We start from the raw sequence: 16824 nt of genomic DNA, 5'->3' as shown, positions 1-16824 counted from the left end.
ACTCTCTAGATGTGCAAAGTTGGTAGAGACATCCCAAAAAAAGACTTGCAGCTGTAATTGCAGCAAAGGGTAGTTCTACAAAATTCTGACTCGGGGGCTGAATACAAATACATGCCATGCTTTTCACATATTTGTAAAACACATTTTGAAAACCATTTATCAATTTCCTTCCACTTCACAATTATGCACCACTTTGTGTTGGTCTATCTGTAAAATCCCAATAAAATACATTTTACGTTTTTGGTTGCAACATGGCAAAATGTGGAAAATCTCAAAGGGTAGGAATACTTTTTCAAGGTACTGTATGCTTTGCACAGTGCTGTCAGCCTGACACTAGGATCTTGCAAAGATGTAAACCAAAGTTTAGACATATTTGTAATTAATATAATTGAGACCCCGAAGTTATAATTTAAAAAAAACACATTACGTTTCCCTCTAGACATCTGAAGAAGCATTAATATGCTACAGATATAAGTAAGAACAAATAAATGCTCCGCGTACGCAAGGAACCTTGCATAATCAGCAACTGTTTTTGGTTAAAAGCACATATGCGCATCTTTTCCTGCTTAAATCATAGCTTGGATCCCAGCCACATAGCTTGTTAATAAATAATAGCTCACCTTCAACTCATAATCTATTACTGCCTTATTAGACCAACCTCATCATTATCTAACATACCACTTCACCTGCGAGCATAAAATATACATTAATTTTATTAACATAAATCAGTCTTGAATCCCAAAAGTGCTGTCAGACACATTAAAAGTCAAACCAAAGTGCCTCGGGTGGTTCTGGGAATTTTCCCGTTTTTTTTTTTTTTTTTTTTAACGAGAGAGAGAAAAAAAAAAAAAAAAAACGTGACAGATATTTATCTAGATCTTAAACAAGTCTCAATAGAGGATTGTGCCGCCAAAAAAAAAAAAAAAAGAGAGAGAGAACTGGAAAAGAATACAACAGATGTAGAAGTAACTGATCAAACATGCTCAGAGCATACATACACAAGAGTATATACATCACAAAGCTTTGGAATCTCAGTGATAAAAGTCTGAAATATATTTTAGCTTTGGCTGTGGTCCACAGAAAGGGAGATCTTGCTTCAAGATGCTTGTATAGATTAGCATGATGATGAGGCTGTGCGTTCCACTTTGAGGTGTATAGGGACAGTCAAATGGAATTACAAATTGCTTTTATATAAAAGAGCAATGAATGACACAATAATTAAGTTTAAACTTTCAAAATTGGCATGAACTGAAGTTAAAGTAGAACTTTGGACAGAGTAAGGGACGGTTATAACCCGTGAGATTTTATTTCGCCATCTGTGTCCCATTGCAAAGATTTTCCTTCACTTTCTGTCTCATAGCCAAACAGGAAGTGCAAATTAAGGAAATTCCTTGGGGACCCCCAGGTCATCAGAACCAGCGTCCACATTGGAAGATTTCCTCTCCATTACTTTCCTGGGGACGGTCTATAATTTGAAATATTCTTTTACTTTCGATGATAATGGTAAACAGGACAAGGTAGAGATAGAGAGGGTGAATCTCCCTAACAGAGGCACAGACAGCAACAAAAAGAAAAAAAAAAAACTGACAAGCATTTTCATCCCTCAGCACTCTATACAAAACTTTAGAAAGTTTTGTCTTTAGTTATACACTATATTACCAAATGTATTGGGACGCCTACAATTTTATTCACACAAACTTTAATGGCATCCCAGTCTTAGTCTGTAGGGTTCAATATTGAGTTGGCCCAACCTTTTAGCTATAACAGCTTCAACTCTTCTGGGAAGGCGGTCCACAAGGTTTAGGAGTGTGTCTATTGGAATGTTTGACCATTCTTCCAGAAGAGCATTTGTGAGGTTAGACACCAATGTGGACGAGAAGGGGTTGAGGTCAAGTTCCTCCACCAAAACTCGCTCATCCATGTCTTTATGAACCTTGCTTTGTGCACTGGTGCGCAGCTATGTAGAAACAGAAAGGGGTCATCCCCAAACTGTTCCCACAAAATGTCTTGGTATGCTGACGCCTTAAGAGTTCCCTACACCCCAGGTAGAATGAGCTCTCACACTAAAAGGGAGAAGCTTTACGTTTCAGACCATAGGCCTGAATGACCAACTGATGGAGCCAATTGGCAATGAAAGCTTTGGAAACTGCCTGACCCTTCTTGGGTCCTTTTGGTGAAACAAAAAAGGAGTCTGACCCTTGGATCTCCACAGATCTAGACAAATAAACCTTGACTGCCCGGACAATGTCCAAAGAATGCAGTCGCCTTTCTTTCGCCGAACAAGGATGAGAGAAAAAAGAAGGCAAAACAATGTCCTGATTTAAATGAAAGTCCGACGCCACTTTTGGCATAAAGAATGGAACAGGTCGTAATATGACCCTGTCGTGGCGAAGGATCAAGTATAGTTCCCTGCAGGAAAGGATGAACTCTGACACCCTTCTAGCCGAGGTGATGGCCATCAGGAAGGCTAGCTTGCGTGGCAGCAAGTCTAATGGAATTTTCTTGATAGGTTCAAATGGTTGTTTTTGTAACACAGACAGCACCAAGTTCAAGTCCCAAGAACACATAGTTGACCTAATGGGGGGAAGCGAGTTACCCCTGCATAAAGGTTCAGTCCAGTAAATGGGAGGCTAAAGGTGTTTACTGATGGGGCCGAAACTTGACCTCTGATTGTACTCAAAGCCAATTTGATTTCCACAGCTGACTGTAAAAAAGAGAGAATTCTCCCAATCACAAATTTCAGAGGATGCAATTTTTTGGCTTCACACCAAGTAATATAAGTATACCAGACCTTATGATAGATCTTCCTAGTGACAGCTTTTCTAGCATTCACTAGGGTAGACACCACTGCTCCCAAGGTACCATGGTCCTTTAACACCCTGGCTTCAGTTGCCATGCCATTAAATTTTAGAGACTGTTAATTGGGATAGAATATAGAAGCTTGAGACAGTAGATCAGGCAGACATGGAAGTGTTCAGCAGCCTTCCCCTCCACCCGATGGAGTGGGGAGGTCCCCTCAAAAGGAGGGCTTGGGTTTAGAAGAATTTTGGACCCAGGGCTTTTTCTGACCCTGGCCTTGGAGCTTGCCGTTTGCCCTAGTGCCTTGTTGGTGGCGGAACTGCCTTGGCGCTAAGACATTTGAGGAAGCAGTCCCTGAGGTTTTAAATGACTGGTGCTTTTCTTCACAGAAAGTAGAGAACTCTTCCCTCCGGAAATCTTTTGGATATATTTGTCCAAATGATCACTAGAAACCTGCTGTATTTAATCCTTTAAGGCATCAACAGCAAAACACAGCGCTCGAGGAATATCTGCCGTATTTTCAGGCAGATCATCCTCCTGGTAAGGCCTGTCAGGCCGTCTGATCTGATCCTTTACGGACTGGCAGATACCAATTACTGCAACAGCTGGATAAATAGCTGACTTGGCCAAAGAAAAGGAAGCTTTTAATAATGACTAAAATTTCTTGTCAACAGAGTCTTTCAAGCTCCGTGCGTTATCTACCGGACAGGTAAAGTTCTTGTTTAAGGAAGAGACTGCTGCATCTACGGCTGGCATGCTCCACGTCTTAACAAACTTTTCATCCATGGGATAGAAAAGGGAAAACCTCTTTACTGATTGCAATGTTTTAGGTCTGACTTAGGCCGCGTACACACGGGCGGACTGTATGGCCTACTTAGTCCGTCAAAACACATTTCAGCGGACAGTCCGTTCGTGTGTGGGCTTCAGCGGACTTTTTCAGCGTGCAGTCTGGCGTACTAAGTATTTCGGATTTTTCGAAATTCTGCCCGTCATACTTTGGTTTCAGCGGACAATCCGCTCGTCAGTAGGCTAGTTCGACGGACTAAGAAAGGCGCATGCTCAGAAAGGATTTACACGGCGGAAGGGTGCATTGCTGTGTATTGGACTTCCTATTTCTAGTCCCGTCGTACGTGCTGTACACGTCATCGCGCAAGCTTTCGACGGACTGTTTGTGCATCCGTGTGGTCAAGTCCGTTCATTCGAAAGTATGACGGACTGTCCGTCGGATTGTATGACGGACTAAGTAGGCCATACAGTCCGCCCGTGTGTACGCGGCCTTAGCTGGGGTTAAGATGGAGCTCTGCAGAAAGTTCACTGCTTGCTCTCAGTGAGCATGGGTTCTCCTCTATGGGATTCTGGCAGATGTATTGTCAGGTGTTATCCCATTTTGGCTGCTAAACAGGAAATACTTTAAGGGGCCAAAACACAAGAATGATTCACACACCATATAGGTGCGTGTTATATGCCGTATTTAATCGGCGTATAACGCAGCTTTATTTTAAGAGGGAAGTTTCAGGAAGAAAACTTAAAATTTTTTTTTAAATAAATTGGTTTAAAGCAAAATAAGCCTTATTAGTGCCCATATGTAGCCGCACAATTGCCCATCAATGTAGCTTGATCAATGCCCATCTGCAGCCTCACAATTGTCCATCAACGCAGCCTGATTTTATGCCCATCTGCCACCTCACAGGTGCCAACAATGCCACCTGATCACTGCTCATCTGCAGCCTCACAGGTGCCAACAATGCAGCCTGATCAGTGCCCATCTGCAGCCTCAAAGGTGCCATCAATGCAGCCTGATCAGTGCCCATATGCAGCCTCACCTCAGATTACTGCTGCCTCGGAGGGGACAGGGAGGACAGACAGGATATGCAAGGTCATATTACATACAGCGAGAATCTCCCGTTTACTCAGTGGCCTCTTTAATACAAAGTTCCGCCTCCTTGACAGGCTTCTATGATAGACAGAAAAGTCAGCCAATACCAGCCCAGGAGGCGGGACTTCCTACTACAGAGGCTGCCTAGTAAACAGGTGATTCTCGCTGTATATAATCTGATGATGCTCATTCCGCCCCCTCCGAGGCAGCCCAAATTGAAGTATTGGCATAAAACACGCACAAACGCTTTGCATCCGATTTTTTTAAGGATGAAAAAGTGTGTGTTATATGCAGATAAATACAGTAATTTAAATCAAACAGCCCAATAATCAACTTAAGAAGTAATCACTTGGCAAAACAAAACTCTATACCGGTCAAACAACTCCCACACTAGTGTTTTCCTATAGAGAGGTGGGGGAGCTGCAGTGTGCAGGTGGGAGGTAGGAGCAATGTGCCCTGAAAAATCAGTACAAGATGATAGCCTCTTACCCTAAGAAAGTTTGGGCATGGGTTGTTGGCCAACATCTAACAATGGGTCACAGAATATCGACGCAAGCTAAAGAGAAGTTTTTAGTCCTTAATGAGTTCCTAAGTTGCTGCTAAAAAATGGTAATAACTTGTATTCCTTGTGTGTTTTGACAGAACTATAAAAACAGCTCAGAGAAAAATATCATGGTGGCCGTTTTAATACTTCTCTCCGAAATGTATGAATGCATCAGAAAGCAAGATGACTACACAGCACATTAGAACTGGTTCTGTCCAGTCAATGCAGGGTTTTAGCTGGATCCTATTAAACGAAAAGTGAGGTCATACAGTACAAAATCACACAAGCCAGAAATTACACTACACCCTCTGTGGACCACATCCGCACTAGGCCCTGCCAGTTGGATGGCGCTGGTGTAAAAATTAATTTTTCTGTCATTTCTGGACCTGATGCACTGACTTGAAGGAAAGGGTTTTTCTGTTGCTCTGTGATTTTGCACTGGATTGTCAGCAACTGTGGTAAAAGCTGTAAAGTTAAATATAATGTCCTTTGTTGAAAGAGGTCTGCTGTGGCTGCTTAGCCTGTTTAATATCACTGTCACCTGCGGGATTGTGCTGTTATTTCCAGACAGGTCACCCGAAGGCATAGCCAAGTTTATTAATTCTTTCATAGTCATCTTCAGGAGACATGCTTTACTGTTCTTGGGTTCTGATGCCAACAGAGCCTGCGGAGAGAGAGAGAGAGAGAAAAAAAAAGTAGAGAGTATTATCCATGCAGTCTTAATGGGTGCAGTTATATAAAGGATTCCAAATTAAAAAATGTATTACATTATTTAAAGAATTACATAAAAAAAAAAAAATCATATTTAACTACTTGCTACTAAAATCTATTTTTCAATGTGGTTAGTTCTTGGTTCAGTAGTTGTCCCATATTTTATGCATCTTCCACACCATGGAAATACATTTTCAAAAACTAATAAATCTCTCTATAGGGTCTCAACATCACATCCTGACACATGCATGAACATTACGATGACCCACTCCCAGTGCAGGAAACATAAGTTGAAGATAGGAAATTTCAATCAACCCTGCTTTTCTCTTCTTTCACATTTCACCAGCATGTCTAGGCACTCCTATAATGACTCGCATCTGACATTTTACCTGGACTTTACCAGTTGATGGTGGGAATATAAAAGGCAACTAAATTGCTTTAGATAGAGTGGGAAAGGGTTAGGCCTCATGTACACTGCTGCTGGTAAACGGACGTTACGAAGCAGTTGGGCATTTTTTTCAACTGCTCCTGAACCCTCATCGAACTTATCTAATCAGGTTAGTTTATAGTAGTTTCTAGGCAGTTGTGTTTAGAGGCTTTTTTTGGAACCCCAAAAAAATGTTCAGAAGCTGTGCTCAAAAGCCAAATGCAGCTAAACGCAGTAACTCGTGTAGCGGCGGGTCCTGAAGAGCACGCGCTATGCGCTTTTTCTAAAATTAAAGTTACCTAAACTGCAGTTTGGTTTGGGTGTAATTATCTAAATTGGGCCTCAGCATCAGTCTGACTGGACTGTGAGATGTTCAGCCTGCCCACAGGGGGCACGGTCTCTTCTGGCAGGCATGGAACTATGGTCTGGTCAGGGTTACTCTCTCTTGGAGCCAGCCCAGTGGGAGGGGTGCTCTCGCTGTGCTTCTGGGAGAGGGAACATAAGATGAGGATGTCACGTAGTTCGGGGTTCCGGTCCAGTATGATGTGCTGATTACATGGTTGTGGTCCTCCTGACCAGCCCCCAGGAAGACTATGGCCTGGGGTGCAGATCCCCCCGACTTTAATATCTTGGAGCTGGCTAGCCCAAGGCAAGGAAACTAAAGGAGGATTTTGAGGTGGTTGGGTGCCGTCTCCGGTTCGGGAGAGACCCAGTGTACTTCGAGCATTCCAGAGGACTCTTTAGAAGAACACCACGTATGGATTGGTTATCTTAACAAGAGCCTGGAAGGGCTGAAGTAACCGAGAGAATCTGGTCTTGTAGATATCGCCAAGCAGACTGAAAGATCCAGGTATCCTACAAGTGTTTCAAATTTAGTTTCCCTACATGTTCTGCAACAACGTCTGTGGCAAAGACATTGTTCCTGAAGTAAGCACCGAGTTGGCTGCTAGGCCTTGTGAGAGGGACTGTGCAACTTGAGTGATCATCCAGCTGTAAATGGCTATTCTCTGGATGCAGTGAAAGTAAGCAAGTTCTTTAATGTTTTTGGACTTTGACAGTAAGAGTACCTGAACTTCCTTTTCCAACCCTCTGATCCCAAGTTGAAAGACTGTTCAATTGTCTGAGTTTTGCAAATAAAATCCATTCAAGTGGATCTATTGTCAGTCTCAAGTTACTGGGCCATCTACCATGGGATATCCCCTAGATGTGCAACAAGGAGAAAGGAGGGTAACGGTAAGCCCAAAAATAACCAGCAGCTCCTTCGGGGGTTAGTGCTACACTCACATTTAGCCGTGTTTCGTTTCTAGGCATTTTTCCTTTTTGGCTATTTTGAAAAAAATGAAAAATTTTCAAACACTTCTAGACGCAAACGCTGCATGTAAATGTGGCTAAACGGCCGTTTTTAGATGCCGGTTTCTAGCTGTCAAGTTAAATCATTCAGTAGAGGTTGAATAAGTCCCATGTCCATGAAGCCTTATGCCGCGTACAAACGATCGGAATTTTGGCCAACAAAAGAGCGATGAGAGCTTTTCAGCAGAAAATGCGACCGTGTGTATGCTCCATCAGAATTTAGGTGGCCGAATTCCCGCCACCAAAAATTTGAGAGCATGTCGGAAATTGCTATCGTGTGTATGCAATTCTGATGAGCAAAAACGAACGCATGCTCAGATTCAACTACAAGATGGATACTATTGGCTACTGGGTATTGAACTTCCTTTTTCTAGTCCCGTCGTATGTGTTGTATGTCACCGCATTCTTGACGGTTGGAATTTGGTGTGACCGTGTGTATGCAAGACAGCTTGAGCAAAATCCCGTTGGGAAAACTATCAGAGCTTTTTCCGACCAAAATTACGATCGTGTGTACGCAGCATTAGAATACCTCTGTCTACATTCTTGTTGTCTTCCCCTCACTTCCTGTCCGAATATCAGCGTTCAGTGAAATAGAAAGGAATGGGAATATCTTCAATGGGGTACAGAGACAGTAAAAAAATAAATAAAATAAAAACAAACAAACAAACAAACAACCTTTTCTTGTACAGATGGTAGAGTTTTTGTAATGTGCCTTAGTTTCGATATGACCCCCCCCCCCCCCCCCCGTTGCTTGTGCTGGTGTTTTAGGGCTGTCATCGTGACACAAAAGAGAAATTTCCTCTTTGGGAGCTTGATTCAGTTTGTGCTGCTCATGTGGCTATGGGCTCAACATTTTGGGAGCTGGAATTACTTAAAATGGTTGTTAAGCCTCTGATATAAAATCATCCTGTGTAATATAACAATAAGTGTCCCTGTGCTGTGCCTGTGTTATATATAAAAAAAATAAATAAAAATGCTCTGATCTGTACCTATATCACAGCAGCGCCCGGCACTCACGCGATTCCTCAGTTCCCTCCGCTGCCTGGATGACAGCTCCAGTGGGCATGGGCCGAGCACTTCCTCTGACGTCAGCCCAGGAGGAGGGAAGATAGGTGAGAGAGAGTATATTTTTTCATAACACAGGCACAGGGAAACTTATTGTTAAATTACAGAGGGAAGGGGAGGATTTTATATTAGATATGAGAGCAGCAGGAGTGGAGGGGGCAGACACTGACACGAGAAGACAGGCAGGGAGGGGGGGGGAGAGGACAAAGGAGGACTGCAGATGACAGAGGCATGTAAACTGACCACGGTGTCAGGGCTCAGCAGCCATAATATACCGTGGTCAGTTTACAGGGGGGAGGGCATAGCCAGGCAGGATCAGCCAGGTACCTCTGCTCTCCTTCCTCGATCTAAAGGAATGTGGAGGGAGGGGCTAACATAACCCTCTAACGTCTGCCAGCCAGCAGAGGAAGGTCACATGATCAGGATTAAAATTGTAAAAAAAATAAAAAAAAACTGTCACATAGCACTTTAGGTCTTGATAAAGCAGAGGGGATGGCAGTTACTTATGAATGAAATTTTCAAGTCACAGGGAGGAGCAAGCAGGAGATCACGCTCACAAACAGGATTCAGAACTGACAGATAAGCAGGGGGGAGGAGAGTGGGAAGACTGCGGGATGATTGAGGTATGCAAACTGACGGTATCATGGATTAGCCTCCATGATTAGCGTGGTCAGCACACACAGGGGGACACAGGCACAGGCATGATCAATCAGGTATTTTACATCAAACAATGGGACAGGTGTCATAACCAGAACCTCGAGGGCCCCGGTGAAAGAAATTATGAATGGTTCCCCTAACCACCAGGGCCCTTTCCATCAATCCTGAGGCCTTTTACTCCTGCCCTTGGTGCCATTTGATTGCTAAGGACTGCAATGTCAAATCACAAAGGTCGCAAGAAAGCAGTGTGAAGCCAACCTTATATTGCAGCGGAACCCTTTTATGTGTTCTGCAGCAGCCCCCTTCCCACCTCTTAGGGCTCCCCATGTCGCAAGTGCAACCTTCACAACCCTGGTAGTTCTTCCATTGTTCCAAAAAGTTGCAATGCTATTATATGACAAACAAAAGACCTTATTTAATTGCTTGATTTTTCCCCAATGGAGACACAGAAATTACAAAAAAATTTCCAGAAGTTCTAAACTTTCAACTTTCTAACGAAAAAAAAAAGGCTGGCGTTGGACTTTAACCACTTCAGCCCTGGAAGGATTTGCCCCCTTAAGCTTTAGCTGACAATTGTGTGGTTTTACGATGCTGTACCCAAACAAAATTGACTTTCTTTTTTACCCCACAAATAGAGCTTTCTTTTGGTGGCATTTGATCACCTCTGGGGTTTCTATTTAAAAAGACAGACGATTAGAAAAAAAAATGTATTTATCAGTTTAGGCCGATATATATAGGCGTATATTGATTGGCTTGTCCAAAAGTAAACGTGTCTACAAACTACGGGATAGATTTAGGGACTTTTATTTTTTTTTATTGTTTTTACTAGTAATGGCGGCGAGCTGCTATTTTTAGCGAGACTGTGACATTGCGTCAAACAAGTCTGACCCCAAATTAAACTTTTTGGGGACCAGTGACATTATTACATTGATCAGTGCTATAAAAATGCACTGATCAACGTAACAATGACACTGGCAGGGAAGGGGGCAATCAAGGTGTTAAGGGTGGTCCCTGGGTGTGTTCTAACTGTAGGGGAGATGGGCTCACTGGGACATGACAGAGATCACTGTCCCCGATCACTGGGAACAGAAGATCTCTGAGATGTCCGCTCTCAGAACAGGAATCTGCCTTGTTTACATAGGCAGTTCCCCGTTCTGCCTCAGTACACCGCCATCGTAGGTCGCTGGCAGACATCGAGTCTGCGTGACCCGCAAGCATGCTCCCGCAGCTGGCGCCTGTCCACTATCCTCCTAGCACAGACCGACCTACACCTACGGCGGTTTGCGCAGGAGAGCCGACCTGCTGCAGTATAATGATGGTGGCTGGGCGGCAAGAGGTTAAAGAGATACTCAAGTCTCATTTTTTTTATTTGAAAATAACATGTTATAATTACCTGCTCTGTTGCAGTGGTTTTGCACAGAGCAACCCAGATCCTCCTTTTCTCAGGTGCCTCACCGGCGCTCCTATGTGTCCATTCAGACATGGAGCCACAATTTGGCCCTGCCCCCTCACTCTTCTCATTGGCTCACTAACAACAGCGGGAGCCAATGGTGCCATGAGATATCAGTAAAGCAGCTAAAAGTTGCGGTGGGGGGAGGTCTTGTGAGAGGAGGAGAAGCGGCTGTCAGCTGCTTTATTGAAATCTGTACAGGGGGATCGGCGTTTATAACTCCACCCCCCCACCGCAGCACCAATCATCGTACAAATGCTTGGTATTTGTGCAACCCTAATAGAATGCATGAAGATAAAAAAAAAAACCTTCCTTACAACCACTTTATTATAACCAAGGATTATAGCCAGCTATATAATTACATTTTAAATAATCATTACCTATTTAGTAAATGTAATTTATATGTCATACTAATATGCTGCTTGCTATTGGTCACCATTCATAGATCCCTGAATGGGACGAAGATGGCTTCCCATTTGGATAAATATTAGCAATAAATAACGACTTTGCAAAAATGATGTAATATTAATATCAATATATCTTTTAAAAATGCAAGAGAAAATCAATATAAAGCCATGAAAGACCTTTATAGAAGTCATCTTCATAAGTCAAATCATATCTGTCATTTTAATACAGTAAAGGAGTACGTGACACATTCAGTGCTTAAAATCCTTTAAGATAAGATGTCCTTTTGTTTTTAATTTGTTCAAACATTTACGTGAACAAAAGCTGCTTTGTTTGAAAGTCATTCGACTTATTAAAAAAAAAAAGACTTGACTGTAGAGATTGTATGTGAGAGCTCAGATAAGGATGAGCTGACCTATTTCTAGCCAAGCAGACCGGACTATACAAGCCAACCATTCTGTCTCGAATAATGTTCCATCAACTGCATTACAAAAACGACAGCGTTATCTGGTGTTACAGCACAAAATGGATTTTAAGTTGAACGAAACTCAAAAGTGAACATTTGTCTTGTATTATAGAGCATTAAGAAATGTAGATTTTGCCCGAGTACCACACCAAACAATTGACCTTTTGTCTGGAATTCTTCTAGGAAAATAGCAGTACACTTCCCGTTATGTAAAGGTACCTTGACACTCCTAAGTCTACAGCCCCATAGCTGTATATCTGCAGTGTGAGCTCCAAGGCACTGATGGCTCTCATGAGATCTCGGTTGAGATTTGATGATGTCACTACTGTGCTAATTACTGCTCTCCTTGCTGTTCCAGCCATCCCAACCAGGAGAACACAGTGATGATTGGAAGTGGCTATAACAGCCGCAATAATCACAGCCTGGTGGTACCCAATTTGATCAATCAACTTGTGTACATTCAGCCCGAAAATACATCTATTGTTCTATGGCTGGCTTAAAAAGAGGAGTTCCATCGTAGGAGTACTGTAGTTGCTGACTTTTTTTTTTTTTTTACAAACTAAAGAACTTTATTTTAACATCTGTATGTCAGTACAATAAACATAGTCCGCATGGCAGGAAAGCACAGGCGCACATGCATATAAGGCAGGTATGCACATAACAATTATAATAAAGGAGTATATTCAAATAGTGTCTAACAGAACCCTCACTTAAAATCAAATATGTGAGAGAATTTGAAAGATATAATTAAACCAGAACATGGAATTTGCATAAAACAAAATAATTCCTAGAAGGAAGTGGGAAGGGAGAAAAAAAAAAGGGACACCTGTCCAGGGATCCCGCAATGTCGGCACCCCAGCCAACTTTCCATTTGGCTCTCGGGCGCTGCCACCTCCACTCGTGGTAAGGGAAACCGGAAGAGAAGCCTTTTGACTTCACAGCTGGTTCCCTACTGAGCATGTGTGAAGGAAGGAGGAGGGGGCCGAACTTCCGGAGGACCTTGCCATAGCCAGGTCTCCTAGAAGCGGGGATGGGTACCTGTTAAAAACAAGTAACCACCGCCCCCCCCCCCCCCAAAAAAAAATGTGCCAAATGTGGCACCAGAAAGGGTTGGGGAGCAAACAATCGGACTTTCCACTTTTGAGTGGAACTCTGCTTTAAGAGACCAACAGTAGCTATGTAACAGTTGCAGAGATTCTCAGCTGAGATAAAAAATAAAAATATTAATGGAACAAGCCTCTCCCAAAGACTGTTTAAAACTAGTGTAGTTTATGGAAGAGCAATAAAAAGAAAGAAAAAACTCACATCTCACTTGGAATTCGCCAAAAGATATGTAGAAAGCACAGCAAACTCTCAGTACATTATTACACCATCCCCAGGGTGAAGGTAGTATTTTGGCGCAGGGAATGCTTTTTATTCTCATGGGCTCAGAACCTGGTAAGGGTTAAGAGCAAGGTGGCTAAAGCCAAATATGGGGCAATTCTCTAGGAAAGCTGGGTTCAATCAAACAAGGCGTTCACTTTCCTGCAGGATACTAAATAAAACAATACCTCTGTTCAAAATAATTTGACAAAATAAAATAAAAATGACAGACGTATTGCTTAACATGTTTAGGTAAAATATAACGTCAAGGACTTTTTTTATTTTTTAATAAAATGGACATACATATGGTAGAGTAATTTTTCAGATTCAGATAATGGGGTCCTCTGAAAAGAAATGGTTGAAATGTAATGTCTTTTCCTTTATACTAAATATAAGGAGGCAGCTAGAGAAACAGAGCCTTTACCAAAAAATGTTCACTGGCTCTTCAAGCATTTAGGACATAATTCCTATATTAATATTGTTCTAGACTGGATTCACGCTGTAGTCTAGTAAAAATGTTGTATTGTATTGCACATATTTTACAAAGTATGTTAGGGTTTTGTAGCATTAGTGTTCAATTTGCTTATTGGGGTAGAAACAAAGTACAAGATAACGCAAACATTACATCAAAATATAACAGACTTCTGTAAAGTATGAAAGCAGCCATCGGGGTACACTGGAATTATGCTCGCAGAATCTCAAAAAATTACAACATCATTAAAAAGTTTCATTATTTCAGTAATTCAATTCAAAAAGTGAAACTCATATATATTCATTACACACAGAGTGATCTATTTCAAGCATTTCTTTCTTTTAATTTTGATTATTATGGCTTGCAGCTAGTGAAAACCCAAAATTCGGTATCTCAGAAAATGTGAATTTTGTGAAAAAGTTCAATATTGTAGACTCATGGGGTCACAATCTAATCAGCCAATTAACCCAAAACACCTTTAAAGGGTTCCTGAGCCTTTAAATGGTCTCTCATTCTGGTTACACAATCACATTGGGAGGACTGCTGACTTGACAGTTGTCCAGAAGACAGTCATTGACACATAAGGTTAAGTCACAAAAGATCAGTGCTCAAGAAGCTGGCTGTTCACAGAGTGCTGTATCCAAACATATTAATGGAAAGTTGAGTGGAAGGAAAAAGTGTAGTAGAAAAAAAGGTGCACGAGCAACAGGGTTAACACTGCCCTGAGAGGATTGTGAAGTAAAGGCCATTCAAGAATTTGGGGGAGATTCAAAAGAAGAGGACTTTGGCTGGAGTAAGTGCTTCAAGAACTACCACACACTTACGTATCCAGGACATAAGCTAAAACTGTCACATTCCTTGTGTCAAGCCACTCCTGAACCAATGTCAGAAGCATCTTACCTGGGCTAAGGAGAAAAAGGACGGGACTGTTGCTCAGTGGTTCAAAGTCCTCTTTACGGATAAAAGTACATTTTGCATTTAATTTGGAAATCAAGCCAGAGTCTGCAGCCCTCTACCAGCAAATTCTAGAGCACTTCAAGCTTCACTCTGCTAACCAGCTTTATGCAGATGCTGATTTTATTTGCCAGCAGGACTTGGCACCTGTCCACACTGCCAAAAGTACCAATACCTGGTTTAATGATCATGGTATCAACTGTGCTTGACTGACCAGCAAACTTGCCTGACCTAAACCCCATAGAGAATCTGTGGGGTATTGTCAAGGGGAAGATGAGAGATACCAGACCCAACAATGTAGGAGAGCAGAAGACCGCTATCAAAGCAACCTGGGCTTCCATGATGCCTCAGCAGTGCCACAGGCTGATCGCCTCCATGCAAAAGGAGCCCCAGCCAAGTATTGAGTGCATACTATACTGTACACCATGGGTAGGCACCCTCGGCCCTCCAGCTGTCTTGAAACTACAAACCCCAACATGCCTCTGCCTCTAGGAGCCATGCCTGTGATAGTCAGGGTCTTGCAATGTCTCATGGGATTGGCGAATAGATTTGTAGTTTCAAAATGGCTGGAGAGTTGCCTTCCCCTGCTGTACATGGACATACTGTTCAGTAAACCAACAAAGTATTAAAAAAAAAAGTGAAAAAAATAAAATGGGAATTGTTTTCTAAATACAGTAGTTTGGCAAAATATTCACAATTCAGTTTTTACATCTACTTTTAGATGTGTTAACACGCAAACTATGTACTAAAATGCGGTAAACTGTGCTAAAAACTGTCTTTTTTTTCTATAATGCCCCTATGTGAGTCCAATGACAAGTTTCTTTTTCCTATAAAAATATCAAACATGTTTTATTTAGCTGCTCTGTTGCAGTGGATTTGCACAGAGCAGCCCCCATCCTCTTCTTCTCAGGTCCTTCTTCGACTCTCCTGGCCCCGCCTTCCTTTTCAGTGGCCCCACAGCAAGCAGATTGCTATGGAGGCACCCAAGCTGAGTCACAGCTCCCTGTGTTCCATCAGACACGGAGCCCTGACCCGGCCCGCACCCACTCTCCCCTGACTGGCTGGCTAACTTTCAGTGACAGCACCGGGAGCCAATGGCGCGGCTGCTGTTTCTCAACTGATCAGGAAGGAGATCCTCGTAGACATTGCTGGAAAGAGAGGGACCTCAGGTAAGTATTGGGGGGCTGAGGGGGGCTGCTGCACACAGAAGGATTTTTATCTTGATGCATAGAATGCATTAAGATAAAAAAAAAACTTATGCCTTTACAATCCCTTTAATAGTATAAAGAACTTGTTTTGAAATGCAGAGCTATAGATAGTTAATGCAGCTATCCAACACTTGTCTATCTTGCCTACAAAAAAAGGAAAGCTAACATGACATCCAACACCTAACAGCCTGAAAAAGTTTGTTGGTTCCCACATTCCTATCCCAATAGCAAAGTGTAAAGAGCAAGATGTGGGGCATGCCTGTAAACTATAACCTTGTCAAATTGACTTGATGCAAATTATTTAATCCATTCCCAATAATCCACACTGAGCAAATTATGTATAGTAAAAGTCCACTGTTTTACTCCAGATTCATACATGACTAAGCCTTAACCTCAATGCTTTCAATAACAAACAAGAGGAAACATTTCAGAACAGGAAACGGGACCTGCAAATACCATTTAATGCAGTTATATAATAGAAAGTGTTAACTAAGCAAATAAAAGTCTTCAACCTGCCGTATAAACAAATACCTGCCCTTCCACTTAATGTCATCACCTTCTTGGTTTAAGATACAATGCCATGATACATAGCACCGTGCCAGGGCAAGTCACAGCATGGCAAACAAATTAAATCATCCTTGGCACTTGAAACAATGGAGGCATCAATTACAGTCTCCGAGGTTCAGCTTGTAGGAGCACAAAATTAAGTTAAAATTAAGATTTTGGGGAGCGTGTGTGCTTGAATTGTTTTACCATTTCTTTCTAGTAATCCGAAATTCTGCCTTTTAGTTAAAAGGGGTTTTGCACAGTTTAACCAATTCCTTCTCAAATCTCCTGATTGTTAAAAAAAAAAAGCAATGCCAATTACTGGAGGGTTTAAGGTTTTATCTTTTTATTTTTTTAGACAGAGCTTACTTTGGGTGGTATTTATTCGCTACTGGGTTTTTTATTTTTCCTAAATATACGAAAAAAGACTGATGTGCGTTGATGAAACTGCACTGATGAGGCACTGTTAGGGCTGTACTGATCATCAGTGCAGATGTCCCCCTTAATTTGCTGGTTACCGGCTCTCGTCACG

The 16824-nt window shown here is 42.1% G+C and overlaps 1 protein-coding gene across 2 annotated transcripts in view; it reads right to left on the bottom strand.

Moving 5' to 3' along the window:
* THADA (THADA armadillo repeat containing) overlaps positions 1–16824 on the bottom strand; it is a 930763-nt gene that overhangs the window by 664010 nt on the left and 249929 nt on the right. For both annotated transcript variants that reach the window (XM_077485673.1, XM_077485674.1), the window contains exon 24: positions 5761–5883. In XM_077485673.1, the coding sequence (XP_077341799.1) occupies positions 5761–5883 (123 nt within the window). The remainder of the gene's footprint in view (positions 1–5760; positions 5884–16824) is intronic.

The sequence above is a fragment of the Lithobates pipiens genome, unplaced genomic scaffold, assembly GCF_037356315.1.
Source record: "Lithobates pipiens isolate NorthernLeopardFrog02 unplaced genomic scaffold, aLitPip1_a1.2 Scaffold_18, whole genome shotgun sequence".
In the NCBI taxonomy this organism is placed as follows: domain Eukaryota; kingdom Metazoa; phylum Chordata; class Amphibia; order Anura; family Ranidae; genus Lithobates; species Lithobates pipiens.
This window is presented reverse-complemented; position numbering and strand designations above follow the sequence as displayed.